At 55.6% G+C, this 27753-nt stretch overlaps 1 protein-coding gene across 3 annotated transcripts in view; it reads right to left on the bottom strand.

The window, feature by feature from the left end:
- SLC37A1 (solute carrier family 37 member 1) overlaps positions 1-27753 on the bottom strand; it is a 63318-nt gene that overhangs the window by 14701 nt on the left and 20864 nt on the right. For all 3 annotated transcript variants that reach the window (XM_055313773.1, XM_055313775.1, XM_055313774.1), the window contains exons 4-16: positions 25859-25991; positions 25086-25164; positions 21866-22001; positions 20503-20579; positions 19377-19543; positions 15140-15177; positions 12433-12507; positions 8125-8256; positions 5450-5540; positions 3200-3262; positions 2611-2696; positions 1584-1632; positions 379-452 (exon numbers count right to left, since the gene is read on the bottom strand). In XM_055313773.1, the coding sequence (XP_055169748.1) occupies positions 379-452; positions 1584-1632; positions 2611-2696; positions 3200-3262; positions 5450-5540; positions 8125-8256; positions 12433-12507; positions 15140-15177; positions 19377-19543; positions 20503-20579; positions 21866-22001; positions 25086-25164; positions 25859-25991 (1200 nt within the window). The remainder of the gene's footprint in view (positions 1-378; positions 453-1583; positions 1633-2610; positions 2697-3199; positions 3263-5449; positions 5541-8124; positions 8257-12432; positions 12508-15139; positions 15178-19376; positions 19544-20502; positions 20580-21865; positions 22002-25085; positions 25165-25858; positions 25992-27753) is intronic.

The following is a 27753-nucleotide window of genomic DNA, read 5'->3' as shown; positions in this document are numbered from 1 at the left end:
AGGGGGCCAGGCACAGAGGGCGGCAGCTAGAAGGTGGAGCCGACCCCACTGGGGCTCAGATCTGGACCCCCCAGGGCGGGCTTGGGGGTGCACGTTCGCCAGCCCCTGGGGTTAGGCAAGGGTAGCACCACGGGCTGGCTTCTGACCTGGGGCCTCACATGAGCCCCTCCCCTGGGCTCGGCACCGTCGTGGATGAACGGAGGGGGCAGCGCCGCTCTGCACTGGCTTCAGAAGACCCTTAAAAGCATGGCTATCAGTCGTAGGCAGAAAGCTGCTTCCACATAGACACCGTTTTACTAAGAGTGACCACCTCTGTCGAGAACGGCAGAGATGACCTGCGCCTGCCTCGGCTCGGTGCCGAGACGAGTGGCCACTCACCAGGTCGGCAGAGACGGCGGTCGTGATCAGGGCATATGGCCCGCTGACCAGGGCCCCGCTGAGCAGCAGCATGGCTGTGGGAACCAGAAACCAGAAGGACAGATTTAGTAGCAAACAGTGGCCTCTGGGAGAGCCCCCGTGGCCTCAGCCACCCGTGGGGGAGCAGCCTGGTGCCACGCATGGGTGGGGAGTGGTGACCGCTGGGCCATGCATGGTGAGCATCTTCCTTTAAACCTGCCTGGGTATGTGTGAAAGTCCTGTCACACTCCCCAGAAGGCTCTGGACGGGTCTGGAGGACCTGGTACTACTCCCATTTCCTTGACCCTCAATGGGGGGCAGCTGTCGACGCCCTGGGAACGAGCAGAACCCTGGTGTCCTGAGCATGGATGTGCCCTGGGGGTGCCAGTGCTCCCTGTCATCATGCCGGCTGGGTGCTAACACCAGCCACGGCCTTCTCTGCTGCAGGGAGGGCTCTCTCAGTGCCCGCTGGTGGCAGCCCCTGTGGGGAACCCGGAGACCCAGCCCAGCTCCCAAGGACAGAACACGCTGATTTCTGAAATGTAGGCTTTCTACACCGTCCTCCAGGCTCACTCTCCTAACCTAGCCTCTGGTTTACTCTGTGCAGAAGCTTCTGGACCCACGGGTCACAGGAAACCCCATGGTCCTCGCATCAGCAACCTGCCTTCTGGATAACTTCTAACGGGATCCCACACAGCCTGCTTCCTTCCCAATCGGCGCTGCCAGCTTGTTAAGACAGAAACAATATTTACCAAGTGTCAGAGCCATAATCGGATAGTGCTGCTTGCAGGACGTTAAAAATAGCCCTCCGGTGTCATGCAACTGCTCTCAGAATGGCAGCTGACGGATGCCAGCTGGGAGCCCGTCCCCTGCCCGGCCTGTCCTCACCCGCCGAGGGTGCGGGACTCGGGCTGCTGCGGCCCTGCCCGCTGCCTGCCGGGGGCATGTGGCTCCTCTGAGGGCCTCCTCCCGGCCCCGGGGCAGGTGGCCTGTGCTCTCAGACCTGCGTATGGCAGGCCTCACTGCGGGCGCAGGCGTCCCACCAGGGGAGGGACACGGGACTATTTTAGCCATGCCATATGCTCAGTGGCACCAGCCAAGTGCCTCTGTGTTGATGTTTTACTTTGTTTCATCAAGCTGTGTAGACGAGCACCGAGTATGGAAGAAGGAAGGCCTCACGGACTCACCGATAGTGGCTTCTAGGCCCATTTTGCTGATGGTGGAGAATATGTAGAGCTGCCACGGGTGTAAAAAGAGAGAACCGGTTACTACAGGAAGCTGAAGACTGCCCAGGAGGCTGTCCTTCTGAGAAGCCAGGCCGGGGGTTCTCAGGCAGCCAACCCCAGAGTGAAGATGCCCTGGAGTCCCCAGCCTCCTGCCCCCCACGCAGGTTCTGGTGGCACCTCCCACTCTCCGGGGGGTGGACGGCTGATGGATGGGGCCTGGGGTGGGGTGGCTCTCCCCGGGCTCACTCTGAACGGCTGTCCCCCTCCCCGAACAGATGTAGCTGCTCAAGGAGGTCCTGCACTGGGGCCACACTGACACTTCTTCAGCAAAGGTTCTATGAGGGTCTGTGTTGGGCTGCGTCCCAGGCTCCAGGGTGCCTGGCAGCTAGGCCTGTTCTGAGGACACAGCGCAGCAGGGTGGCAGACGGGCAGGTGCTCACAATGGGAGACGAGGAGTAACTGCATTAGTCCCGCTATTATCGTTACTGTTACACAGTACTGATTCGGAAACCCTCACATTCACTCCGTGAGGGGGCACTACTGGCGCCCTCGTTTCTCTGATGAGGAAACAGGCCCAGAGAGGGAAGGTCACCCGCCCAAGGACATGTGCCATCAAATGCATGAAAAGCTGGAGTACACAGTGCCACAGTGGGCAGGGTCAGCACGGCCTGGGGAGGTGGGGCATCCTAAAGGCTGAGCAGGGCCTGTATGGGGAGGACGGGGATGGAGCACCTCACAGGGAGCCAGGGATGAGTGAAGAGGTGGCTCAGCAACATGCTGAGGCCATGGGAGGCGTCCGGGGGAGTGGGCTGGGAAGGCCTGGAGGGGTTTGGAGGGGTTCAGAGGCCATGGTCAGCATCCAGAAACCATGAGCCATGAATGTGGCTGAGTTCGGGCCAGATATGACTGTGTTTGCTGGTGGGGACAGTGGTTGCTTCTGGAGACTCGGGGCCCACACAGGGCAGGGGTGCGGCGGGGCTGGGCTCACCGTCGGGGCCGCCAGCAGCAGCATCAGGCCGCAGGTGGAGGCCCTTTTTTCCAGTCGGTCTGAGATCACACCTGCCAGGATCCCACCTGCAATGCAGAGGGGCGAGTCCAGGACTGCCTGGGTGCCCAGGGCAAGAGCCCATCCAGAGAAAGCAGACTACACAAGACAGCAGCAAGAAGAGAACCCTCTTCTCCACATCCCTGTCCACGTTCACCATGAGCAGGAGGCGCCTTAGTGAACCAGCCTTGTGGGGCTGTGGTCAGAGGTGGGTGACCCGGGGGCATCTCCCAGTGAGACAGCAGGGCAAGTCTGCTTCTAGGCTGGTTCTAGGCTGGCCCCGAAGCCAAGTCCCTTCACTGCTGGGGCTCTGACATGTGCAGCCTACCCTGAGGCAGGTCCCTGCTTCCTGAGTCAGACCTGGGACAGGGGACGGTGCCCTGGAGTGACGGCCATATGTCCACTCGGGTGATGCAACGTTTTGGGGAACACGCGTCCCTCTCAACAGTAAGCAGCTGAGAGAACACAGGTCCAGGTGCACACCTACCCTTGGCAGTTTCCGTCTAAGTACAACAGGGAGGGAGGGACTCACCGAAGATCCCGCCCACGTCAAACAGGGTGGAGAGCTCCCCAGCTTGCCTGGCATCAAGGTGATCTAACAAAATGACAAGTGTCTGTGTGAGCAAGTTGCAGCAACGTAAGACCACACGTGGCACTCTTTTGTTTCTCGAGCATGACTTACACAGAGGAGCAGCTGAGTTGACTCCACAGTCCACTATGTAGGTGGATGCGCAGAAAAGACGAAAGCCAAACACTCTTTAGCAAGAAATGAGGATTTGCCTGGCTCAGCCTAATTACCATCCCTCTGGTTCAGTGTCCCCCAGGGGTAGCTGAAGGTTGGGCACAGCACAGAAGGTGCTGGTGCAAAGAACTGCCTGGTGCAAAGGGGCTCTGGCACCACAGGAGTGCCACGGGACCCCGAGGCCCTCGATCTGGAAGGGACTGTGCCTCCTCATACGGCAGAGGAGGAAGCCACGCTGGGCTCTGCGGGGGATTCAGCTTGGCCGGCACAGGAGAAGCGGGCTTTGGGGAGCATCTGGGACCACAGGTCAAATCCAGCCTTTCCTGGTGTCCTCAGTGGCACATTTTTTTGTTTTAATCACTGAGACTGGAAAAGCCAGCAATTCATGACTAGAGTCCTAAAAATGTCACCCCTTCTGCAATCACAGGGAACAGAAGAAAAAAGAAGGTATGATGCTTGTCTACACTGCATGTGGCTTGCCTGCCCAAATGGAGTCACTTGACAGGGAGCAGCGCCTTACTGCCCCTCTCTGTCCCACAGACTCTGCACCCCTAAGGTCGGGGGGCTCCCCTTACTGCCTCAACTGCTGTCCCTATGAAACTCAGCCTTCTTGCCTCGGGCTTATGGCCACCTCTGCTTGTCCTTACCACCACTAGGAACATGTGGTGTCGGGGCCCAGGGCAGGCTGCCCCAAGACAGGCCACTTTGGCATAAAGATTATCTTGAGTGAAGGAGTGCCTGGGTGGTTGTCAGCTATGCATCCGACTCTTGATTTAGGTTCAGGTCATGATCTCAGGGTTGTGAGATCGAGTCCTGTGTCAGGGTCTGAGCTTGGTGTGGAGTCTGCTGGAGAGTCTCTCTCCCTCTCCCTGCTCACGCTTTCCTTCCATAGAAGCTTCTTGTTGTCTCACTGTCTTTGGAATGCCCCATCTGTGTGGGTTTCCTGTGTGCACACTATTAAATGTGATTTTCTCCTGGCATCTGTCTCATGGTATTTTGATTTTCAGTCTAGCTGAAAGGACCACAGGGCAGGGGAAGGCCTCCTCCCTGACAGCGGTCTGCACCCTCTGAACCCACACATTCCAAATCTCCCCTTGTCGTCACGTTCTTGGGGACTCCAGTGTCCTTCCCTTCTCCTTGCAATCCCTGTTTTCTGGGCCCAGAGGCTCCAGGGCCCGCCCTGCCTGTCCGCTCCCAGCCATGGCTGCAGCCTCTGCACTCAAGCATCTTTTAAGAATGGCCGGTGCCAGGCAACCCAGATGGCTCAGTGGTTTAGCACGGCCTTCAGCCCAGGGTGTGGTCCCGGAGACCTGGGATCAAGTCCCACATCAGGCTCCCTCCATGGAATGGAGCCTGCTTCTCCCTCTGCCTGTGTCTGTGCCTCTCTCTGTGTCTCTCATGAATAAATTAAATCTTAAAAAAAAAAAAAAAAGAATGGCCGGTGCCCCTCTCATCTTCCCCTCTGTATCCCACACAGCACAGGGGTGTATGGTGCTTGTGGGCTGGTGTGTTCCAACCTATCTACAGCTTCAGCCACAGCCGGACTTAGGATAAGGCCAGCTATCAGCTGTCCCTAAAACTAGAGCCCATCTCCAAGGAGCAAGTTCCAGGTCAGATTACTCAGCATTTACAATCTCAGATCCCCAGGCCTCCTCTCCTCATGGGAGGGTGTGACCTGAAGTTCTAGATTGAAATGCAGGCCGCCCCAGATAGGAAGAGCCCCACGGAGCCTGCAGCCACAGCTGGAAAGGAACACGGGGTCCCTAAAGCCCCATCAAGGTTATTATCTGAGTTCTTTTTTTGCCTAAATTTTTCTACTAATCTATACTATAGATTAGTGCACTACTTCCATATCTGAGTTTTCTTTTTGCCCATATTTTTCTACTAATCTACACTGTTTGTTCCAAAATATGTCTCAAATCATCATGCATCACGGGCGCCGTTTCCTTCCCAGACTATAGAAACCGGCACATAAAAGGGAGTCCAGATCATGGCCACTGCACGGACTTCACACCGGTGCTTCCAGCAACAGGTACTCACCCACATTGGTGATGTACAGTGGAAGCCAGAAGAGGAAAGTGTAGCTGACCAACTTCGCAAACAGCAAACACAGAGAGAACTCGATCACGCCCTGAAAAAGAGTGAGCCAGTCTTTACCCCAAATGTGTACTCAGCAGGTTTACTTAAAGGTGCAACAGAATTATGAGTTACTCATTCCCCTAGAACAGCCGGCACCTCTGGGCTCGTGGCACCTGCAGATGCTGCCGGCAGAGGACAGGATGCCGCCCAGGGAAGGGTGAGGACCGACCCACGGCCACTCCGGCAGCACGTCTTACCTTGGCAGATTGACACACAAAGTCTTGATGTCAGATCAGAGTTCCTAAAAGTATGCACTGATTTGGTTCCCGCACCACGCCGCTCTGGAAACTTAGCGGTTAGAGTTCTCAGAGCGTTCCTGGAGGGCCACCTGGTCACCGCGCACTTGGTCCTCTTTCCCCTCTTGCCAGAAACTGCTGCAAACGACACAGCAGCCGACACACACGGGACAGGCCTTCTGATGGGCCCGCACCTGCGCCCGCAGTCTGCCTGCTCCCCACAAAGCCGAGTGCTGGGAAGACTCCAGGGAGAGATGTAGGTCGCAAAAGGGACACCGGGGCTTGCCATCTGATGGTGACTGTGAGAGTCCTGTCTGTGGTCCTGTGTTCTACTTGAGCTCTACTTTTATAAAGATGTGGCCTCACGGGACAGCCATTCCAGATGTCATTGGGAGGTCTGGGTGAGAAAAGGGGTGTGACACTAAGGGTCACGCTGTGTGCGCACAGGAACACCCACCAAACTAGGCAGGGAACACAACTCTCAACGTGCGTGATTCTGGAATTACCCGTGTTAGTGTTTCACAGGGGCCACGCCGGGATGAGCATGCGCGCAGGGCTGACGGCACGAGGACCACGCACCCGGAGCGGCGCCCACTGCTGTCCTGAGTGACCCCGTGTAATCCCCAGAAGAGTATTACACCAGCCACGGAGCCCCACTGCCCACGAGGCAACAGAGGCTCAGAGTGGCTGACACACTTGCCTGGGACACCCGGCGTGCCGGCGGCAGGGCCAGGTCACGATGCCACTTCAGTCTGCAGCGGTGTGCACCCCACCTTCCGCCGAGCAGCGCAGGGCAAAGTTATTAGCTGTCATTAACAATTTTAAAAGTAGCTTTTGGGGATCCCTGGGTGGCTCAGCAGTTTAGGGCCTGCCTTCGGCCTAGGGTGTGATCCCAGAGTCCCGGGATCGAGTCCTGCATCAGGCTCTCTACATGGAGCCTGCTTCTCCCTCTGCCTGCGTCTCTGCCTCTCTTTCTGTGTCTCTAACGAATAAATAAAATCTTTTTTTTTTTTTTAAAGTAGCTTTTTATTTAAAAGCAGCCGGTCCACATCCTCAGTGACTCTGGGAGTCCCGGCCTGGCCTTCCACGTTCCCCACTGGCCGGATGCCCAGCTTCATCTGGGTGCTGCCAGTACTTTCTGTTCTCAAGCAGAAGTCTCCGGAGTGCTTTCATTTCTGTGATGTGATTCTAAGGTCCTGGGTGTACTGTTTGTGTTTCTAGCCTCACCCAGTCGCCAAAGGGCCTCTGGGCCTGCGCTCCCTCTGCCCTTTCTCTGCCCTTTCTCTGCGAGGGCCCGCACCGGTGGGGCCGCTGTCCTCATGTGAGAGATCTGCGGCAGCTCCTTGCATGTCCCACCCGAGGGCAGGAGCCCAGATGTTTCTAGGTGTGGTCCACGAGGCCAGCAACAGCACAGGCCTAGACATCCTACCCCACGGGGGCAGTGTGTGCGATCTCCCCTCTCCACCTGCTTCTGCCCTGGGCTCGGCCTTCATCGCCTGCCATGGCTCGCCGTGTTAGAACACATCTTCCACGTGTCCTTTGGGAGGCCCCCAGATTCTCTGAGGGAGCCTGTGAATTTAATACAAGAAAATCTACAGCAACGAGAAATGTCACCACTGCCTGTGTAAAAATCTCTGGCTGGACCTCTTTCACGCCCTGATCCCATACCAGCATGCCGGCCAGCAGGTGCTACGTGAGCCTGTTAGCCCGGAGCTGGGGCCCACTGCCCGACCACGGACCAGCACCCTCATCTTTACACCAGCGCACAAGTGCAGTCTGCAGACCATCGGCTTTGTGTGTCCAGGGGCCTCGGTCTTCTCCCTTGGCTCTGCACGCTCGCCCCCTTACTCCTCCCGTTGGCACCTACAGCTCACATAGACCAGCTCTGTTCTCCTACAAACACTTTAAAGGGTAGAGAAGATCGAGTGGCCGCTTGCACACCACAGAGCAGAACTTGGGACAGCACCTCCCAGGGGCTCACCGTCGGGGTCTTCAGGGGCCTGGGAAGGGGAGCACCGGGGAGAAGAGGGGGCCCGGGGCACAGTCTTGCTGCCTCCAGATGTTCCAGTTTTCTGAGTGGAAGTGTGAAGCCCTAGTTGTCTATGAAATCGGTGACCTTCTACATGGAGGCAACCGACTTTGAAAACTTGAAAGCAGTGTGAGGCAAACACACCCTGCAGCCTTCCCCAGGCCCCAGCCTGCCTGTTGGCAACTTCTGGGTTATGCCGTAGAGTCCTAACCCGGGGATTATCTAACCACGGATTTCTTTTTTTAAGCTCGATCGTCCACAGCGGGCACAAGTGCCCCTTTCTGAAACCCCTCCCAGGCAGGCGTACTCACGGGGATCTTCAAGGCTCCGGTGAAGCTGATGGCGGCCATGCCGCCCCCGCTGTCGGCGGGGAGGACGACGATGTGGTTCTGGTGGACGGGGTGCTTCCCGTCCGAAAGTAGCAAGCATTGCATCTCGGGGTCCTGGAGGCGAAGCCCATTGGAAAGAGGAAAGAGAGAGAGGGTGTTACCAGGGAGGGCGTCTGGCTGAGTGAGGCCAGAAGTCCCGAGGAGGACGCCACTCCACTAGGTCTTTGGGGCATCCTGTGTAAGCTTCTCACCGGGTCTTTGCCTTCTAATCCCAAGCACCGAAGTGTCTTTAAGAAATACTAACTAAAAACATGCAAAATCCTTTGACCCAGCCATCTAGAAATCTATTTCTGAAAGATCAAGTGGAAAAATACCAAGAACCATAGGAAAAAACAAATACTTGCAGATTCATTACTTTCAAATGAATTGATACCTAAGTGTAGCTACCCACACATACAGCTGCTCTACTATTTTAATGAGATATTCTATTTTTTAAATTTTAATTCCTGTATAGTTAACATATAGTTTCAGGTATACAATAAAGTGATTCGTCACATACATACAACGCCCGGTGCTCATCACAACAGGTGCACTCCTTATTAACCACCACCTATTTCCCCGATCTCCCTGCCCACCCACCCCTCCTGACCACCAGTGTGTTCTCTAGAGTTAAGAGTCTGTTTCTTGGTTTATCTCTTTTTTCCCCCTTTGCTCTTTTGTTTTCTTTAATTCCACATGGGTGAGGTCAATATGGTATTTTTCTCTCTATTTTGCTTAGCATGATACCCTCTAGTTCCATCCATGTTGCTGCAGATGGCAAAATTTCATTCTTTTTTTGTGGTTGAATAATATTCCTACACACACACCTCACTTCTCCTTACTCTGTTCATCTACCAATGGATACTTGTGCTGCTTCCATACCTTGGCGACTGTAAATACTGTTATAAACATCAGGGTGCATGTATCCTTTTGAATTAGCACATTTGTGTTTTCTGGGGGGAAAGAGTAATGCGATTGCTATACTCTAAGGCAGCTCAATTTTTACCTTTCTGAGGACCCTCCATACTGTTTTCCAGAGCGGCTGCACCAATTTGCACCCCCACCAATAGCACAAGAGGGTTCTCCTTTCTCCACATCCTCACCAACACCTGTCGTTTCCTGTCTTGTTAATTTTAGCCGTTCTGACAGGCATGAGGTGGCTTCTCATTGTGGTTTTGACTTGCATTTCCCTTATGGTGAGTGATGCTGAACATCTTTGCACATGTCCTTTGGCCGTCTGGATGTCGGAGAAATGTCTGTTCATGTCTTCTGCCCATTTTTTAATTGGATTGTTTTTTTGGTATTGAAGTGTGTAAGCTCTTCATACATTTTGGATACTAACCCTTTACCAGATGTGTCATTTACAAGTATTCTCTCCCATTCCATAGGTTGCCTTTCGGTTTTGTTGTTTCTTTTCTGTCAGAAAGTTTTTTATTTTGAGAAGTCTTAATAATTTTTGTTCATTTTTGCTTTTATTTCCCTTGCCTCAGGAGACATATCTAGAAACACGCTGCTATGGCTGAAGTCAGAGACATTACTGCCTATGCTCTCCTCTAGGATTTCTACGGTTCCAGGTCTAGGACAGGTGTTTATAAACACTAAGCAGGCTCTCCAGTGGGTGGCATGCAACCAGATAAAGAGAAAACACAAAACAGATCCTGCTCAGTTAAGAGAAGAGCATCTCTAGCCCAGAGCAGGAATTACATACAGAAACCCGCCTGGCCCTCTCTGGTTCTGTAAGGCCCTCCTGGTTGGGAAGCCCCAGATCTGGCCCTTCAGCTCTCTAAGCAAGCTTGATCTTTGTTGGAAAGGGCCTCCTGCCCACACCCACTCATCTTTATGCACAGGCTGGGGGCGGGGGGAGGGGGGGGGCTCCAGCTACCAAATTCCAGTCCTCTGCAGTGTCTGGAGGAGACAAAGGGAAAGTGGGAAGTCACGGTGGGTTTTCCAAAACAAACCAGGGGAGCAACACCGAGTCCTTACAGAGCCAGAGGCCCTCTGGGTGGACCAGGTCATGGGATGCTGTGCATCAAGGACCCTATAGGATCTAAGAGCACCTGTGGGAGCCCTTGGTGGGGGGCAGGGCTTCTTTAGCCAGGGCGCCCCACTCCTGGGTGTAGGAGTCAGAGAGCAAAAAGGTTCCATCCACTAAAACAGACACAGACAGACACACACACACACACACACACAAGGCAGGGGGAGGGGAAGCATGTAATAATGCACTAACCTAAACGTGGTAAGCCCATGCCACACCCTGTGCTGCTTGCAGTTATGCTGTGCTGAAAGGTCCCCCCCAGAGATCTGTGGATTCCCATTGTGTGCCTTGGGGAATCACCTCTAGTATTTAAACATCCACTCAGTGCCCATTGTTTGTTGAGCCACAGCCAATCAAAAGATCCTCAGAGAAGCCAAGGATGGGCAAAGACTCGTGACTACAAAGTGACAGATTCTGACCATCCACAAGCCAATCACCATAAAGACCTGAAGGATGGAAGAGGGTCCTCCTGGCTCCATGAACGCCAGAGCCTCTTCCTCTTCCCTTATACTTGTTTCTTCACCCACCCCTTTCCTTGTGGATTTCCTCATGAAGTTGTTCAGAGTCAGGCCTGGCACAGAAGCGGTGGCGATGAAGGGGCTGGGTGACACTGAACTCTGAGCCTAGGGGACCTGAGCTGGGTCATTCTGGGAAAGGGGACACCAGGATGTCCTGCTGAAATTGGAGGACTCCTGCCTGATGACCCGGGAGCCACCTCCAGTGAATGAGGCCTTCCTGCCACGTGAGGGATATGGGACCCAAACCAGCTAGGTCATGGGCATGTCGAGTCAGCCTGTGGTGTGGCCAGGCCTGAAGAAACAAGACTTGCCAGGGCCTGTCAATGTGTAACAGTCTCTCTGGTGATATGTTGGTCAATAGGCTTTTGCAGGACAGGAAGGGGAAGAAGGGAAGTTACACTCAGAAGACAGGGCTAGCTGTACTGCTCGTGCTGGGCCGCAACACAGGGCCCGGGGTCTTGCCTCAAAGGAAAAGGTGAATCTTCAGTAGCAATCAGGGGAGTTACCGCCATTTGGACATCAATTAACTCCTGATGCTGCGGATCCAGTATCTGTGTTCCTCTGAGGTTCCTGTGGGGAGTCCTAAGCCCTGCTGTGGGGGGCAGAGCCCTGAGGACAGAGTCTGTGCTGTGTAAGGAGAGTCTCTCCCTGTGCTCGGTCTCTCCAGCATCCCAGGAGAAGGCGGCCATCAGGAAGTGGGCCTCACCCCAGGCCCCACCAGTGCCTGGATCTGGGACTTCTTTCCTCCAGAAAGAAACGTGTGCTGTTTAAGCCACCCAGTCTAGGGTATTTTTGCCAAGACATCCAATTTTTAAAATTCAAACTCAACAGTGAGGAGAGAGTTGAGCGCATTCCAATTGAATCTCCCTAAATTCCAAGAACCAAGATGTACGAAACATCATTTTTCCCTTTCCTGTTGTATCAACCACCACAAGTAAGTTTCCTTGGGCAGAAAAGAAAAACAAAAGTAAGGAGCCCATTCGGTACACTTATCCTTTAAGCTACTTGACTTAGAAAAGCTTGTAATTTCAAGAAGTCAAACTAAATCCGAGATGCCCCTGTGGCTCAATGCGGCCTGTGAAGCAGAGCCCCATGAAATACTGCTCGGGAGTCTCCTGAAAGGGAAGGGGTGGCAGCGCTGCCTCAGTTTCCTTGTCTGGAACGTGGAGGTGGCAGGGTGGAGGCCTGGGAGATGACTCTATGTTACTCGCTGGGCCCACCTCCCATGCCCAGCCCTCCCTGTGCGTCCTCTGAATCCCTCTGGCCCAGGTCGGTGCAGACCCCGGCCTCTCCTCCTCCACAGCTCTACCCAAGCCACCTACTCAGGGACGGATCCCAGGACTGGGCCTGCACCAGAGCCTGCTTACCCCCTCCCTCTGGACTCCTCGACTTAGCTGCTGTGGGAAACTGCTGGTTTCCGTCTGCACCCCACCCCTACCCCCCAGAATGGGAGTCCATGGGAGCAGGGGACGCTGCCGCAGATGATCCGGGTGTGACCTGACCTGGGACCCTGAATACTGCAAACAGTCATAGAATGAGTGCATCACTTTCAAAGTTGACTAAAAACTTAAAGTCCAGCTTGCGGCCCAAAGAAATCGCACGAGGCAGACTCAGATTATACAGAGGAACTCCGAGACTCAGCTTTGTCACGAGGCAGGGCTCTGATTTCTGCGCAGCGGCAGGGCTGGTCCAACTCACCAGAGGCTTGTTCTTGTCCATGAAGATCTGCTTCTGCAGTCTGACTCTCTGCGTGCCGTTCTCACAACCCTTCGGCTGCAGGGAGACAAAAGCAGAATTGAGCAATCACTGATCCGACAGCCGGCAGCCACAACCAACGGCACCGTAGTGAGGGTGCTCTGTGCTGTTCTCGCAAAACAGCTGCCGAGGGCAAGTAAGACACACGATTAAAATAAAACAAAGGGCTGAGGGGCCTGGGTGGCTCAGTCGGTTAAGTGTCCGACTCTTGGTTTTGGCTCAGGTCATGATCTCAGGGTCGTAGGATCGAGCCCCATGTAGGGCTCTGCGCTCAACGAGGAGTCCACTGTAGAGCCCCTCTCCCCTGCCCCTCCCGCTCCTGCTCTCTCTCTCTCTCTCAAATAAATAAAAATACATAAAACAAAGGGCTAACTGGAGGCTCTAGACCCTCAGATCAAAGATGTTTAAAGAAGATCCTTCCTGGAAGAATGATCCAAGATTGAGGTAAAAGGACGTATGAAGCCGCTAATGGTGGCAACTTCACTTTCATGGCTTTGACATTTTTGACCCTGAAAGGAAAGGCCTGTAGAAATAATATCGGGCAATATTTTCCTCCAACCTCCTGGGTCAGCGGTGGATTAGAAGGCAGAGTGTGTACGTGCAGGGGACGCGTGGACATCTCTGAGTGGGGCCGCTGGGCCGGCTGTTAGGGTTAATTCACAGCACAGCTAAACACTAATCCGTTTAAGTTTTGAAACTGAAATTCATGCTCATGGCAGGAAAATAGCTTTTAAACTACTATAAAATATCAACTATGATTTTTTTTAACGTTTTTTTTAACCTTCCTGAAGGCAGTGCTTTTTTTTCTTTTTTTTAAAATTTTTATTTATTTATGATAGTCACACAGAGAGAGGAGAGAGAAAGAGAGGCAGGCAGAGACACAGGCAGAGGGAGAAGCAGGCTCCATGCAGGGAGCCCGACGTGGGATTCGATCCCGGGTCTCCAGGATCGCGCCCTGGGTCAAAGGCAGGCGCTAAACCGCTGCGCCACCCAGGGATCCCAAGGCAGTGCTTTTTCAAAACTGATTCTTCATTTATTTTTTTGAAGAAGGTGCCAGAACCCCTCTTTTCAAATTAATTTTGCTCAAAAGCTCCAAGTGCAAACAAATGGACCAAAGCCTCTCCTCCTGCATCACGGCAGGTGCTGTTTGGGGAGCTGCGGCCTGCGGGGAGAGCAAGAGGAGGTCCTGCCCCGGGGCTGCCCTGAGTGGGGAGACCAGCAGAGAGGGGCAAATGAACTTTATGTAGGGAAAAATGGGGAGCTGTGGGGGAGTGTCAAGTCAGTGACATGCCCTGGCTCCTGTTTCAAGAAAGTCTGCCCAGGAGGAGCAAAGGTCAACTGTCTGGGGAGGCTCAGAGGAGAGACTCGGTACTCCGGGCCCCAGTGGTGGAGGGAACATCCCGTGTGGTGAGGAGGACACTCTGGGTTTGGCCTGCCCACAGTGAGGACAGGGGATCCCCGAATGAGAAGGAATGCTGGGGCCCAGCAAGTCTATGGGGTGGAGAGAGATTACTCCAGTTGTGGCTCGTCTGAGACCCTGTGGGGATGGCAGGTGCGCAGCGGCACGAGTGACGGGGAGCTCAGCGTGGAGGCCCTGCTGGGACTCCACACAGGGAGGTGCTGGCCGCCAGGGCCTCCGCAGATCTCTGCAGGGAGGGCGTGGATGGGTGCTAGTGCATCTGGGGGTCTGGCAGAGATGTGGGGCCAGCAAAGCACTCAGTGTGGCCACGGCTGCACTGTCATGGGAGACCTGGGACAGCTTGGCATCTGCAGGCCTGAGAAAGGGGGCACTTCATGGGAGAGGGAAAAATCACATCTGAGTGGGAAAAAGTGGAGAGGGACACAAACCATGAGAGACTCTTAAGTCTGGGAAACAAAGGGTTGTGGAAGGGGAGGTGGGTGGGGGGATAGGGTGACTGGGTGATGGGCACTGAGGGGGGCACTTGTTGGGATGAGCACTGGGGGTCATACTATGTGGCAAATTGAATTTAAATTAAAAAAAAATCACATCAGCACCAGCAACAGGCCAAGTGGGACGGGGCCAGAGGCTGACCACATGTGGCCAGATGATGTTGCTGGGCCTGTGATGGGCTGTTTTTTGTTTTTTTTAATGATTTCCCAGGACCCCAGGATCATGACCTGAGCTCACCAACGGAGCCCCCAGGTGCCCTGTGGCCGGCTGTTTGAGTGGACGGTGCAGGCCGGAGGGAAGGAGAGAAGCCCTGCCAGTGCAGTGAGGGAGGGGATGCCCCAGGGGTCTGCTCTAAGGCAAGTGGGGAACCGGGCAGGAGCGAGGGCCACGCAGGCTTCGTCCAAGGTGGGGACGCCAGTTGCTGGGAGCGACACAGGGAAGAGGGAGCGCGGAGACGCAGGAGCAGGTGGACGGAGGAGCAAGTTCCTCGCGGCCACAACAGGGCAGGCCCGGCCTCACGTCAGCCTCCTGGGGACACCGCCACCCAGATTGCACCCCGCTCCCGCTGTGGTCACGATGGGCCCTTCTCCAGCACTGCCTGTATTGTGAGGGCGGGCCCCATGCCCACACTTGTCACCCACAGACACCGCACAGACTGGACCAGGCTGGTGACAGTCCTCAGACACCGGCCGACGGCACACTGTCCCAGAGGACACGAGGAGCCGAGGGGGTCCTTACCGCCACCAGGGAGGAGGAGCAGGCGATGTCCTTCGGATCTGAAACATCAAAGGGGGACAGCGGTGAACCCAGGCCCAGGCGTGTCCACCACCCAAGACATTAAAACCAGACCCATCTGATACTTGACTAAGCGAGCAAGGGTTTCAGGAAAAGACGATGCCCGTGGCAGCACCCTGCCACGCACCCCGCACACCCCTCCTTCAGTCCCCAGGACACACGCTGGGTGAAGGGAGCCCCGGCAAAGGCAGACCATCGTGCGTGTGTAAAGGGCTTTGCACTATGGGAAAGATTTCACACGGGACAAGTACAAATGCGCAGAGGGTGTGCACATGACGGTGACAAGCCACGGGAGGTATGTTTAAGGGCAAGAGTGGTCTGAGCCTGCACTGGGTTCTCTCTGGTCGCAGACACCCATGCACGGGAGCCCGGGCCCCAGCAGGCCGGGGAGCCCCAAGACTACAGGGACGCCTCCTACCGTGAGGCCAGCTAGAGGCGCTGCCGCCAGGAGGGTCGCTGTGAGCACAGGGCAGCGCTTGTCAAGGCCGCGTGCACAGAGAAGCCCCTCCCAACCACGGCTGCGGGGAGACGGTGGGTGCAGTGGGGGAAGGGGGCTCCCCAGAGTGCGACATCGGAGCAGAGAGGCCTACTTGGGGGTCCCCCTGCCGAGAGGTACGGGGTGGACGAGGCGAGTCTGGTCTGCACGCCAGAGTGAGGGGGCCATGAGCCCCGTTGACTTCCTCATGGCTCCTTTTGAGGCACCCTATCACGGGCTCTGGGGTCCCAGGCAGGAAAGAGAAGGGCCTGGAACACAGGGGAAGGGTGTTTCCCCTTCTTCTCCCGAGATGCTCGGGCCCAGGAGGGAAGGCGAGGAGGCTGGGGGCTGCGGCAGACGCAGAGCGAAGGAGTGAGGAGGGGCTGCAGTTAGGGGCCAGTGCGTGTCCCACCAGCAGCGGCCAGTCGCCCACTTTCCACCGTGCGGCAGGGGGAGGCTCGCATGGTGGAAAGATGGTGGCTGAGAAGTCACGGATGGGTGGAATTTCTCAGATGCTTTTTAAGAAAAGAGTTCCCACGGCCCCAGAGAATACTGTTCAAGTCCCTGGGCTCTAGGGAACCCAGGTTGGAGAAGCAGACTTCAGGGGAACCTACGCTCCCCCCTGCAGGAAGATGGCTTTCAAACACATGTCGTCTCTGTGAGAAGAGACAGTGTTTATAACTCATAAAGTTTTTTTTTTTTTTTTAATTTTTTTTAACTTTTATTTATTTATGATAGTCACAGAGAGAGAGAGAGAGAGAGGCAGAGACACAGGCAGAGGGAGAAGCAGGCTCCATGCACCGGGAGCCCGACGTGGGATTCGATCCCGGGTCCCAGGATCGCGCCCTGGGCCAAAGGCAGGCGCCAAACCGCTGCGCCACCCAGGGATCCCTAAAGTTTGTTTTTTAAAAATTATCACCTAAGTGAAAAAAATTTTTTTTAATTGAATCCATAAGAACACATCCCACGGACCCAGGGGTCCACGGCCAAAGTCTGAATGGGTGACCAGGCACCTGGTTACGCCCCAGCTTCAGCACTTCCTGTGTGACCTACAGCTCCGAGCCTCGAGACTTTGCCCTGGAAATCCCCGAGATAACACCGCACTGAGCCTGGCACAGCGCCTGGGACACGGAAGCACCTGCTACGTGGTGGCCGCCTCCCCCCACGAGAATGTCCTTGCGAGGACGTGGAAGAAGGGCCACGGGGCACGTGCTCCCTGATTACTCGGAGAGCCTGAAAGGCGTGTGAACTCCAGTGCAAATAACAAATAAACCTCAGATCTTAATACAAGAGGGTAGATGCCAACACCCGGTGGGAGCACACAGTGGAGACGGGCTCAGAGGAAGACCCCCGGTGGGAAGGCAGAGAAATGCCAGGGTCAGGTGCCCATGAGCCCCGTGAGCCCGGCGCTGGGGAGCAGCCCACGCAGAGGCCAGGGGAGAAGAGCAAGTAGCCAAGGGTAGGGGGAACAGGGACCGCCAATCCCAGGACACGAGCCGTCCAAGGCAGCGCCGGGGGATGCTGGGTGAGGGCAGGCGCCAGGTGACAAGAAAAACCGGGTGGCCCTGGGCTCTGGAGGGACCTGCATGCATTGAGACACCTGCCCCAGACCGCGAAAAGTGGGAGGAGAAGGTCAGGGGTGGGGGGCCGGGAAGGAGACACTGCAGGTGGTGCCCTGAAGGGAGACAGGGAAGCCACTGAGGATCTCGTGTCACCTGGAGTGACCATACTACCAATGGCCGGACATACAGACTCTCGGCACAAATCCACCCCAGCCCCAGGAATGTGACTGGGGGTGGGGGTGGTGGGGGGAAGGGGAGACAAGCTCCGAGTCCAGGCCTCACCTCACAGCACCCGCCCCGCCCATGGGGCCCCCAGTCTCCCACCAGGGTCAGCACCCTGCCTTTCCTCGCCGGTCAAGGAGAACCCAGGGAGCAGAGGTGCAGCGCAGGTGTGCAGGTGTGCATCTGTCCCCCACGCGGTAACAGCGGCCTCCCGGGACAGCCTTGCACATGCTGTCCCCTGGCCTCAAGGCCTGCTGGGTGGGGGAACCTGAGGGATGGCGCTTCTGCCCCACAATGACCGGGGCCGAGAGGCAGTGCTCCAGGGTCCCTGCGGGAACTGGACGGGGACCCCAACAAGACAGGGTGGGAAGGCAGCTCCAGGAGACCCTGGGGGGACCCTCCGCCGTGGCCCACCCCCTCGGAAGCCACAGGAGTGGGGCAGCTCGGTGGGAAGGAGGCTCTTGTTCGATCACAGAAGACGAACCGCAGCTTCCTTGTTCCTGGGAGCCGAGCCCTGAGCGGAGGACGAGGCCCTACCCGGGAAACCAAGTTGACGGGTCTGGGTGCTCAGATCCCAGGCAAACAAGCTCACGTCTGTCTCCTGCCGCACACTCCGTCCCTCACCGCATTTCCTCTTTCCCCCACAACCAATCATCAGTAGAGAAAGAGAAGAAAAGGTACTGTGGATTCTCGACCCGGGGCAGGACACACCTGGGGCCCCCTGCGCATGAGCAAAGAGGTGCGCACTGTTCTCCAGGTGACTAACGCGTAAGGGACACGCTGAGCGCCCCGGTGCCACGGAGCCAGCCTAGAGAACAGGTGCCACCAGGGACCTTGCCCGGAACTCTGGGCCACCCCAGCCCTGCTGACGTGCCACAGCTGGCTATGGTGGTAAGTGGGCTCAATAGCCCCAGCCGTCTCACAGCTCACCTCACAGATGGCCCCTGGAGGACATGGTGACAGTGGGGTGAGCAGCCCTACCCCTCCCTGCTCGCCCCAGCGGACCATGGCCTCCGCTCTCACAGACGGAGGCTGGCCCGCAGCCTCACATCTGCACGGGTAGATAGCGGTCACTTTAAAATGGAAAGGATTGCTTCAGCAACAGGGAAAGAGAAGCGAGAAGAGGAGTCAAACAGTCCTTAACGTCCTGGACGAAGCTGGCAGCTTGGAGCACAAAGCTGAAGCTGCCACGAATGCCCGGCACGGATGGTGTAACTGGGCTCCTGGGCATCCCGACCGGGGAGGGAACAGTAGGGAGCCGTCTAGCACCGTGTGGTGTTATTTTGCTTTTAGCCAAATTAAAGAAGCAAATGCCCAATACAACTCCTCAGAGCTCACGGGATTAGAAGAGCAGAGCAGTGCTGGCTTGGGGTAATTGCCAGGAATCTCTGTCCTGCCAGATTTCTATTCTGAAAGTTAATGTCCAATCCAATTAAATCACAAGTTTGGTATTGAGTCTAGAAGGGAACAAAGAATCTGATTTTCTGGTAGCACGCTCCCCACCTGCTCAGGATATACGGTCTTGAGTCATGCAATGATTTTATCATGTTGTCTCAGATCTATCTATCAGAAGGCAAACAAGCTGGTGAGAGAGGAGTTTGTGGGAGCGAGACGGGTGAGCAGGTGCAGCCACGTGGGCTGGGCGCCGCACCCCTGGGGGTGAGCGACGTGGCAGGTCTCGGGGAGACGTGACACTCCCAGCACAAGGCAAACCGTGCGCACCTGAGACAACAGAAAAGCCGGCAACACCAGGGGAGAAACAGCTCATGGGAGAAGTCTACACCTGAAGAAGGACGCCTACCTGGCAAGGGGAGAGCCAGGGCGACCCTGGGCCCGCACTGGACGAATGTGGCCCATTCTCTTAGCAAGTTGCCCCCCAAACCTCTCCCGGGGCATCCTCTCCAAGGCCGCGTGTACTTACGTTCGATGAGAAACAGAAAGCACACTATCCCCATAGCTGCCACGATGGCCCCGGGAACAATGAAGGACAGGCCCCAGCACGTGGACACCCAGTAGCCAGCAATCAAGGAGCCCAGGATGTTGCCCACCGAGGTGTGGGAATTCCAGACCCCCATAATCAAGCCTCGCCTGCAACACAAAACACAAGACAGCAAAGGACGTTGAGAAGCTTCAGTGGGTCGGCAGGTGTAGGACGGTGCCCAGGACGCGTAAGAGTTGACCTGGAAATCGGCAGGAGTGTGGATGCTGCTCCCGCAAGGCGTTTTTATTTTACCCCAGGCTGAATAACCTCACCTCTCTCCCAGGGCTTGGTGACTTCACACTTACAGAGAGGAAAGAAACCTTTCCCTGAACCTCATGGAAGGCCCCAGCTTTAAATTCGTGCTTCCATAATCCAATCATTTGAGGAAATATCTCATTATCAGGACCCACCCGATGAATGAATTGGGAGAACCTGAATGAGGTTCCGGTGATTAGCTCGGGTCAGCCGTGCAGAACGACAGACTCGCCCCAATCATGACACGGTGGGGGATGCCTCTCTGGGGTGGAAGGCCCAAGTTCCACAGGTTTCAATCACCTTCCTTCACAGAATAGTGAAAGTGAATTCTGCAGGATGTCTAAAGAATAACTAAAAAGGGGATCCCTGGGTGGTGCGGCGGTTTGGCGCCTGCCTTTGGCCTAGGGCACGATCCTGGAGACCCGGGATCGAATCCCACGTCAGGTTCCTGGTGCATGGAGCCTGCTTCTCCCTCTGCCTGTGTCTCTGCCTCTCTTTCTCTCTCTGTGTGACTATCATAAATAAATAATTTAAAATAAAAAAATTAAAAAAAAATAACTAAAAAGAAGGTGATCTGGATTTCAAAAATAGGGCACCTGGGTGGCTCAGTCGGTTAAAGCCTCTGCCTTCAGCTCAGGTCATGAGATCAAGTCCCCACGTCGGGCTCCCTGCTCAGTGGGAAGTCGGCTTCTCCCTCTGCCCTTCCCTCCTGCTTGTGATCTCTCTCTCAAATAAATGAAATCTTAAAAAAAAAAAAAAAAAAAAAACAACTCAAAAAAATGCTACTGGGAGTGGAGCCACCTCTGCTCACCTTCCTTTTCCAAACCAGTTGCTGAGGCAGGTGACGACGCTGGGCCAGCCGGTGGTCTGCACCAGTCCGTTGATGATCTGTGACAGAGGGGAAAGAGGGCTCACCGCTGGCGGAAGAGGGTGTGTGAGCCCCGTCTTCAGGTCAGGCTCCCAAAAGCTCACTCGTCTCTGTTCCTTGCAAGTTTGGGAGCACAGCTGGGACTCCCACTACAAGGCAGCACACATGCTCTGATGCGAGCCTCAACAGCCAAAGATGAGTTTTAAACTACACACACGAGTGTGTGCATGTGTGTGTAATTACAAAAGTAACCGAGTCCAGTGAAACTCGCAGACCACACGTTTCACTTGTATCCTGACCCCCTGTAGGGGGACCGGATGGACCCCGTGCCCGGGGAAAGCATTTCTCCACTTTCCAAGAGTATTCTGAGCTTAGGCTCTAAGTACAGGGGTCAGGAAGGGCAGCAGGTTGGCTTCAGTCTCAGGAGCGGGGACGGCCAGCTCAGGATGACACGGGAGACCAGGTCCACCAGGGCGCCCCCTCCCACTCGGGAGTCGGGGGGCTGCAGGTCTGGCCTGGGCTTCAGCCCGGCCTGCCTTCCCTCCAGGAACACGCTGGGACTCCGGCGAACTGTTCATTCCTTCCCTCTAATTTTCCATTTTATTACAAAGTGTGAATCACTGTCGTAATTAAAACAGCCAAACTTTTTCCAAGTCCTGTGGCGACATTTTAAAAAGCAAATTACACAGGATTTGCTTTGATGATCTCAGTGCACCCCCCCAGGCTATGCAGAGAGCCTCAGAGGCCGAGTCTGTACGTCTTGCACTTGTAGCTGGTACCTCCCTGGGGCCGTGTGGAGCCAGGGCTGCAGGAAGGACGGGGCCCAGCTGGACGGACAGAGCCTCACGGCCTGGCCTCTACTCCCCTCGGAGCCCCCAGAGGCTCTCTCCTTTCCTCCCTGCTGACCACCTGCAGCCCCGTCATCCTGCCAGCAGCTGCAGAGTCCTCCCTCCCTCCTACCCCTGCCACACCTCGAGTCCCCACAACGCGAGAGGTCAAATGCATCATAGGACACCAAATCCCAAAGTCTTCCACACAGAGGCCGAAGGGCTCCCCACGCTGGGGTGCTGATGGGGGGTGGAGGTTCTTGAAGAGGCAAACTCCTGGGATGAAGGGGGCCTCAGAGCTCCTGCCAGGACGGAGCGGAACAGAAGTGGCACTTCCCATGGAGTGCAGACGGCAGACAGGACGCGCTGCTGCCCCCACCCTGCAGCTTCCTCCCGTGGCAGGGGTGGGACCCGCAGCACACACAGTTGGATTCATCACAGAAACCCTGTCCACAGGGAGCCATGGGCCCAGCCCTTACCTGAGTTACCACGTAGAATCCAAAACTGTGGATATTGTAGAAATAGCCTAACCCAAACAGGGCAGTGAAAGCGCCACTGGCCAGCATCCCAAACGTGAGGTAATACCGAATGGGCAGGCGTTCCCCTATGATGCCACTGGGGACGGAGAAAAAAGAAGCCAACATGAGAAACGAGGAGACCAACACACCCCTGATGCGAAGGGCCCATGATCTCTCCGGATGTTTCCACGCTGTTCTTGGAGTTTCCAGAATTCGAATGCACTACAGTTTCTCGGAAGATTTCATCACAACTGTCTCCAGTAGAGCACTTATTAACCAGAAATTGGCAACGGGCAACATCTTTTAAGACTTTATTGCTGGTAAGAGCCACTGACTGTCAATAATAAACCTCAAACACTGTGACCTGCATGTGATGGCTGGCAATTAAGATCACCAAAATCTTGGGGGGTGACTTAGTGAGTTGAGCGTCTGACTCTTGGTTTTGGCTCAGGTCATGGGCTCAGGAGTGTGAGATTGAGCCCTTGAGTCTGGCTTCCTGCTTGGTGGGGAGTCGGCTTGTGCCCCCACCCCTCCGCTCTGCCCTGTTCTGTGAAATGGATAAATAAAATCTTAAAAAAAAAAAAGAACCCACAAACTTGTCCCACTAGTTAATCCTGCTTTTATACAAACAACGTCCAGTAAGTGTGCCTAGTGCTTAAAAATGTTGATTTTCAGCCTGCAGACACGTGATCATGAAAAGGCCCTGGAGCGGTCACGGGGTCACCTGCGGTCATACGCCAGGCTGGATGGGTCTGCCAGCCGCCCTCCTGCTGCCACCACTGTGACCTGGTTTGAAGACAGTTTTTCTCTAACGTGAGGGTTGACACAGGGGGCTGCTATGCTCCTGTCCCCAGAAATGTCACTCGATGATGAGCTGGCCTCATGGGTAATTCCTTCCTGGAGCGGTCAGGCCGCTCAAATGAGACCGAAGTGGGCTAAGGGCCTGGTCCATGGTGGCTGCTCAATACGGCGCACCTCATGCCACACGGAGTAGATGCCTGGCTGCCTGAGGAGTGTCACTATGCAGCAACTTGTCATTGTCACTTAGGAAGTGAACAAAACCCAGAATAATCACAAGTGATTGTGAGCCTTTTATAGTCATTGAAAACTGCTGATCTCCTTTTCCTTCCACGTAACCATTCTGGGAGTCAAATAAATACGAAGCATAATGACACCTGCCTGCCCGGTACTCTGGGAAGTATCCCCCAAATTCTTTCATCTCAAGAACCAATACATCCACCAGCTTTCCCTTCTGAAGTCCCTAAATAAGGAAGCTCTATCTAGCACCACGCAGATGACTAAAGCGGAGGAAGTAATTTAAAATTAGAAAGAACATTCAGGTCATGTTTTAAGTTGGGTAGAAACTTAACAGGACAGACTCAGGAGCACTCTAGAGCCAAACAAGTGATCCAGTTCAACTTGCTGACATCAGGGAAGAGAAAACGTGTCTCAGAGGGGCAGGCTGACCTGCCTGATGTCACAGGACAGAGCTCGTGCCACTGGCCAGGGCTGACAAATGTTCTGCAGTTTTGCTATAAGATATAATGGGCCCACGTTTCGTCTTTACTTCAAAGTTTTTGAAGGAAACGCCTAATGGGATGGACGCCATTCCACCTTACATCCGATTCACACGGAGACAAAAGGCCGTGCCGCACCTGCTGGGAAGGCGTCCACTGTACACCAAGAGACAATTTTATAATACCCCTCCTGAGCGAGCTGCAAGACAAATTACCTTTGTCAAGAAAAAGGCAACAATAAAACCACCTTATTTAAAGGCTTTTTAACCTCAACCTCTGTGGTGAGGGGCTGTCCTGTGCTGGAGCACGCTCAGTGGCCCTGATCTCTGCCCGCTAGAAGCCAGAAGCACCCCGTTCTGTTGTGACAACCAACCACACTTACTTACTGCTCAACGTTGCCTCGGGGACAAACTCCCAGCTGAGAACCACACGTAGATACTATTTTCTAGTAACTGAGAAAAACACATTCCAACCTTTGGGTCTTTTTATTCTATAAGGTTATTGGTGCCCTGTAAGACTGTAGCCTTTGGGGTGTAAAGGTCTGACCTCAAGATGGAATATGGTGGCTAGCTGCCTGGTTGCAACTCCTGCCCTATGAAGCCTGATGCTTACACTGCCTCCTCCTCAGCTGGGCTTGTGTTCTGTTGTGTGCCACACACAGCAGGCTTCCGAAGCCATCCTTATTCATTCGTTCAAACACGTTCTGCAGCGCTACACAAACACAATAAAGCAAAGGGCATCCACTCCCTCAACAGAAACCGCCTGGGGGGGCACCGACCACCCACCAGCTGCCCTGAGCTGGGGTGGGGGACAGGTCTAGATGATGCCACAATCTGGGTGGATATCAGGGAAGGAATGAACCACCTACGGGGACCCCCAAGATACTCAAAGTTCTGCAGATCTGTTTCCTACAAAAGCTTCTTTTGAACCAGCCGTCATGTGTGCCATTCCCACCTTCCTAGGTCAATTCAGAATGGGGTAATGATCACGTGTAGAGATTCTGGGAACACTCCACAGGCCGGCTCTGTTCTGAGAATCCTATGTGTATTAGCTCATTTAGTCCTCACCATAAACCTGTGAATTGGCTACCATTCTCCCCATTTCACAAATAGGAAACTGAGGCCCACAGAAGGGCAGTAACTTGCCCAAAGCCTTGTGAGCTGGTGCTAGAGTCAGGATTCATTCCTAGCAGCATGCTTCTGGGGTCCATGCCCCAAGTACACGTAGGGCAGTGAGGCGCTCCGTTGGGCCGAGCTGGGCACCCTGGGGCCCATCCCCAGCGCACACTGTATAAACAGCTCTGACGCTGGCGATCTGGGAGTGTGAACAGACCGCAGCCCCAGAGGCCAGAGGCGAGGATGCGCTCTGCAGAACATCCTTGGGAGCTACCAGCACCCTGTCTCTGGTGACCACATCAGGGTTCACAGTGCATCTGAAAGCCCACGGCCCTGAGCACCATCCCTGCATGGTCTGCCCTGATCAGCACAATACCTGGGATGCCTCAGTGCGTAGCTTTGGGGTCATGCCTTGACCACCAGAGAAGTCTGCACACGCCGGCTTTCCCTTTGCCCTTGTCTCTAAGAAGAAACGGGAAGGGAAGCAACCTGCGGACACGTTCTGCACCGAACAGACAAGAACCAGCAAGAGAACCCAAGTGGACCTACCTCAGGTACATGCCAATGGCATATGCGCACAGGAACGAGTAATCCAGGGCCCCGAGCAGCTGCTGGTAGTTATCCTGGTCTACACGGGAAAAAAATCAACAGGAAGTGGTGAGTACTGTTTACTTTTCACTCAATTCTGGTTTATGTTCTGGGCCAGGACCATAAAACAAACACGCGCCCTGTACAGTTGGGCGGTGCACCCAGGAGGAGGATGGGGTCGTTTCAAGCACAGGAAATGTAGCGGAACATCTTCTGGTTGGCTTCTTGACAAAGGGAAAGAAAGTTGCCACATTTTCAAATACTAAATAAACACTATCTGGGTCAGAGGAAATCCCCATGGCTCACAGGGGGCCTGTGGTGTGTTCAGTCGGCCTCTGGCGTGAGGCTGGCTCCTCTGCTGCAGCCCCCGCCCCGTGTCTCTGGGGGTCCCCCTTCTGTCCACCACGGTGGATGCCCTGCAAACCCTCTCTCAGCTTCGACACAGACGAAGTACAAGGTCTCTTCAGCAGATCTCCCAGGATGAGAATCTGTCAGGTGGCGGCGCAGATGCCACAGACACAGCAGCTGTGGAAGGAGGGCCACTTGACAGGCGACAGCTGTCCCGGGAGAGGCGGTCACACTGGAGCACGTGGTTACTGCGGCTCGGATGGGCCAGGCCGGGAGTCCAGCAGGGCCCCAGCTCTCTGTGCACCCCCACCCAGCCGTGGAGGAGCCAGAGGATGGACGCTTCTGGAATCGAGTGCGCCAGGTGGTGGGGAGGATGGAGAACTCACCAAACGGGGCCCAGCTGCAGTCTGTCTCGTTGTCTGCTGGCCGGTGGGAGGGGGTGCCACTGGCTTTCTGGCTCTGGCTTTTGAATTCGACCTCCTCCCCGTGCAGGGCAGTGCAGTACCTGTGGAGCTCGCCCTGGGACACCCGCAGGTGTCAGAGGCCAGAGAGAGAAAGGACACTCAGGTGAGGCTCGGCGGGCTCACAGCAGAAAGCCCTCCTAGGGCAACCATGTCCCGGGGGGGTGAGGCCCCTCCTGCAGGACCTGCAGAGTGCCCCGGGACTGAGGCTTGTCAGACCCTCCGCGACACACACACACACACACACACACGGCCCTGAAGACGGTGGCTCTGAGCAGCTACACAGCTGGAAGCTGCCTGCCGCCGTCCTGGCACCACCTGCCCACGGTGAAGAATGGTGCTGTCCTGCTAGACTCAGACAAGCAAACACTGCCCAGCAAAACAAGAGAACAAGCCACAGGTCCACGCGACGGTGAGGACCACTCTCCCAACAACAGAAGCGAGGAGTGCCAATGGCTGGACTCCTATGACCCCGGAGAACAGGCATCGAACCCTTGGTGGCGCTAGTGGGACCTGGAGTCGCCTGAAGGAGCATAGTGATGGGGGACAGGGCACACGGGCGCCGGAGCTGGAAGGGAGCCTGACCTTAGGCAAGGTGACGACTTCCAGAGTGAGCATGTAAATATTCGACAGGCTAGACACTTGAGATCTGGGGACACTACTGTGTGCAAATCATACCTCAGTAAAACCACTAAACAGCCGGCGCAGAAGGCCACCAGCCCAGCAGGCTGTCCGCGGAGCCGGCAGGCAGGCCAGGGACACAGGCGCTCCGGGGGAAGGAGCGCGAGGCCCGGGAGCTCTCCGGCTGACGGCTGAGGGGGCCCGGGCAAGCCGCTCTCGCCCTGCCTGTGCGCCCGCCTGCGGACAGGGCTGCCCCTCCTCACCCCCAGAACTCCTACAGGGACCCACGGTGCTGGACACCACGTTCCAGCACCGTGCTTGGGACTAGGCACCCTCGAGGAAAAGTGGCCTTGGCACTGGGGCTTGGAGGTGCCAGGAAGAGTTGCAGGGGTGGTCACGGGGGCCGTGCGCAGGGCACAGGGGATGCTCTTTAGGGAGAGGAGCCCCACTTCCAGAAAAGGGCCATGCGACACCGGGGCCCATCTTGTTACAGGGGAGCATCCGTGCACCTGCCAGTCTGCCATTCAGCTCCCTGCCACCCGCTGTGGGTTTTCTGGGTTTTTCACTCCAAGTGGCTCAGAGGAAGCAATCTTCCAGATTGAGGGCAGACAGAAGACATCCTCAAGGTCAGGGAGGTGGTCCTTAGTGGGAGCGGGGGCTCTACAGGGCATTCCTTACTGAGCGGCCACCTGAGAGAGGCAGGGGGCCTGGGGGGCATGAGGAAAGCGGGCCCCAGGAGGAGCACCCCCCAGGTTGGGACACAGGACAGGGGGCACGGAGCTCCGCCGCAGTGCAGCCGGAGTCCTGCCTACCGCCCTCCTTCGCTGGCACTCGTTTCTTCAGGAGGGAGTCGCCAAAGAGGCTGATGACCTCCGAACGGCTGCCCTTGCCAGGGCTGTGGTCAGCCTGGTCTGGACACCTACTGGCTCTGCGTGGACACATGCCGCTGGGACCTGGCACGGCACACGGGACTCGGCCACCTTGTGGTCCTGTGGCTTTGTCGTCAGCACTGGGCGAGCTGCTGGAAATTCAGACTCTGCCCTAAAAATTAGCTGAGGGCTCCGCTTTACAAGCTCAGTTAAGTCTCTGCAAAATAGCTTTCTTGTCTCCCGCCTTGTATTACTCAGCCTCCTCTGCCCCTGCCTGTGCTCCGGGCTCGCCCCGTCGGATGTGGCCGCGAACATGGAGGGAGGCTGGGG

The sequence above is a fragment of the Nyctereutes procyonoides genome, unplaced genomic scaffold (assembly GCF_905146905.1).
Source record: "Nyctereutes procyonoides isolate TBG_1078 unplaced genomic scaffold, NYPRO_anot_genome, whole genome shotgun sequence".
Classification (NCBI taxonomy): Eukaryota; Metazoa; Chordata; class Mammalia; order Carnivora; family Canidae; genus Nyctereutes; species Nyctereutes procyonoides.
The sequence above is the reverse complement of the archived record's forward strand: the minus strand, read 5'-3'. Positions and strand labels throughout refer to the sequence as shown.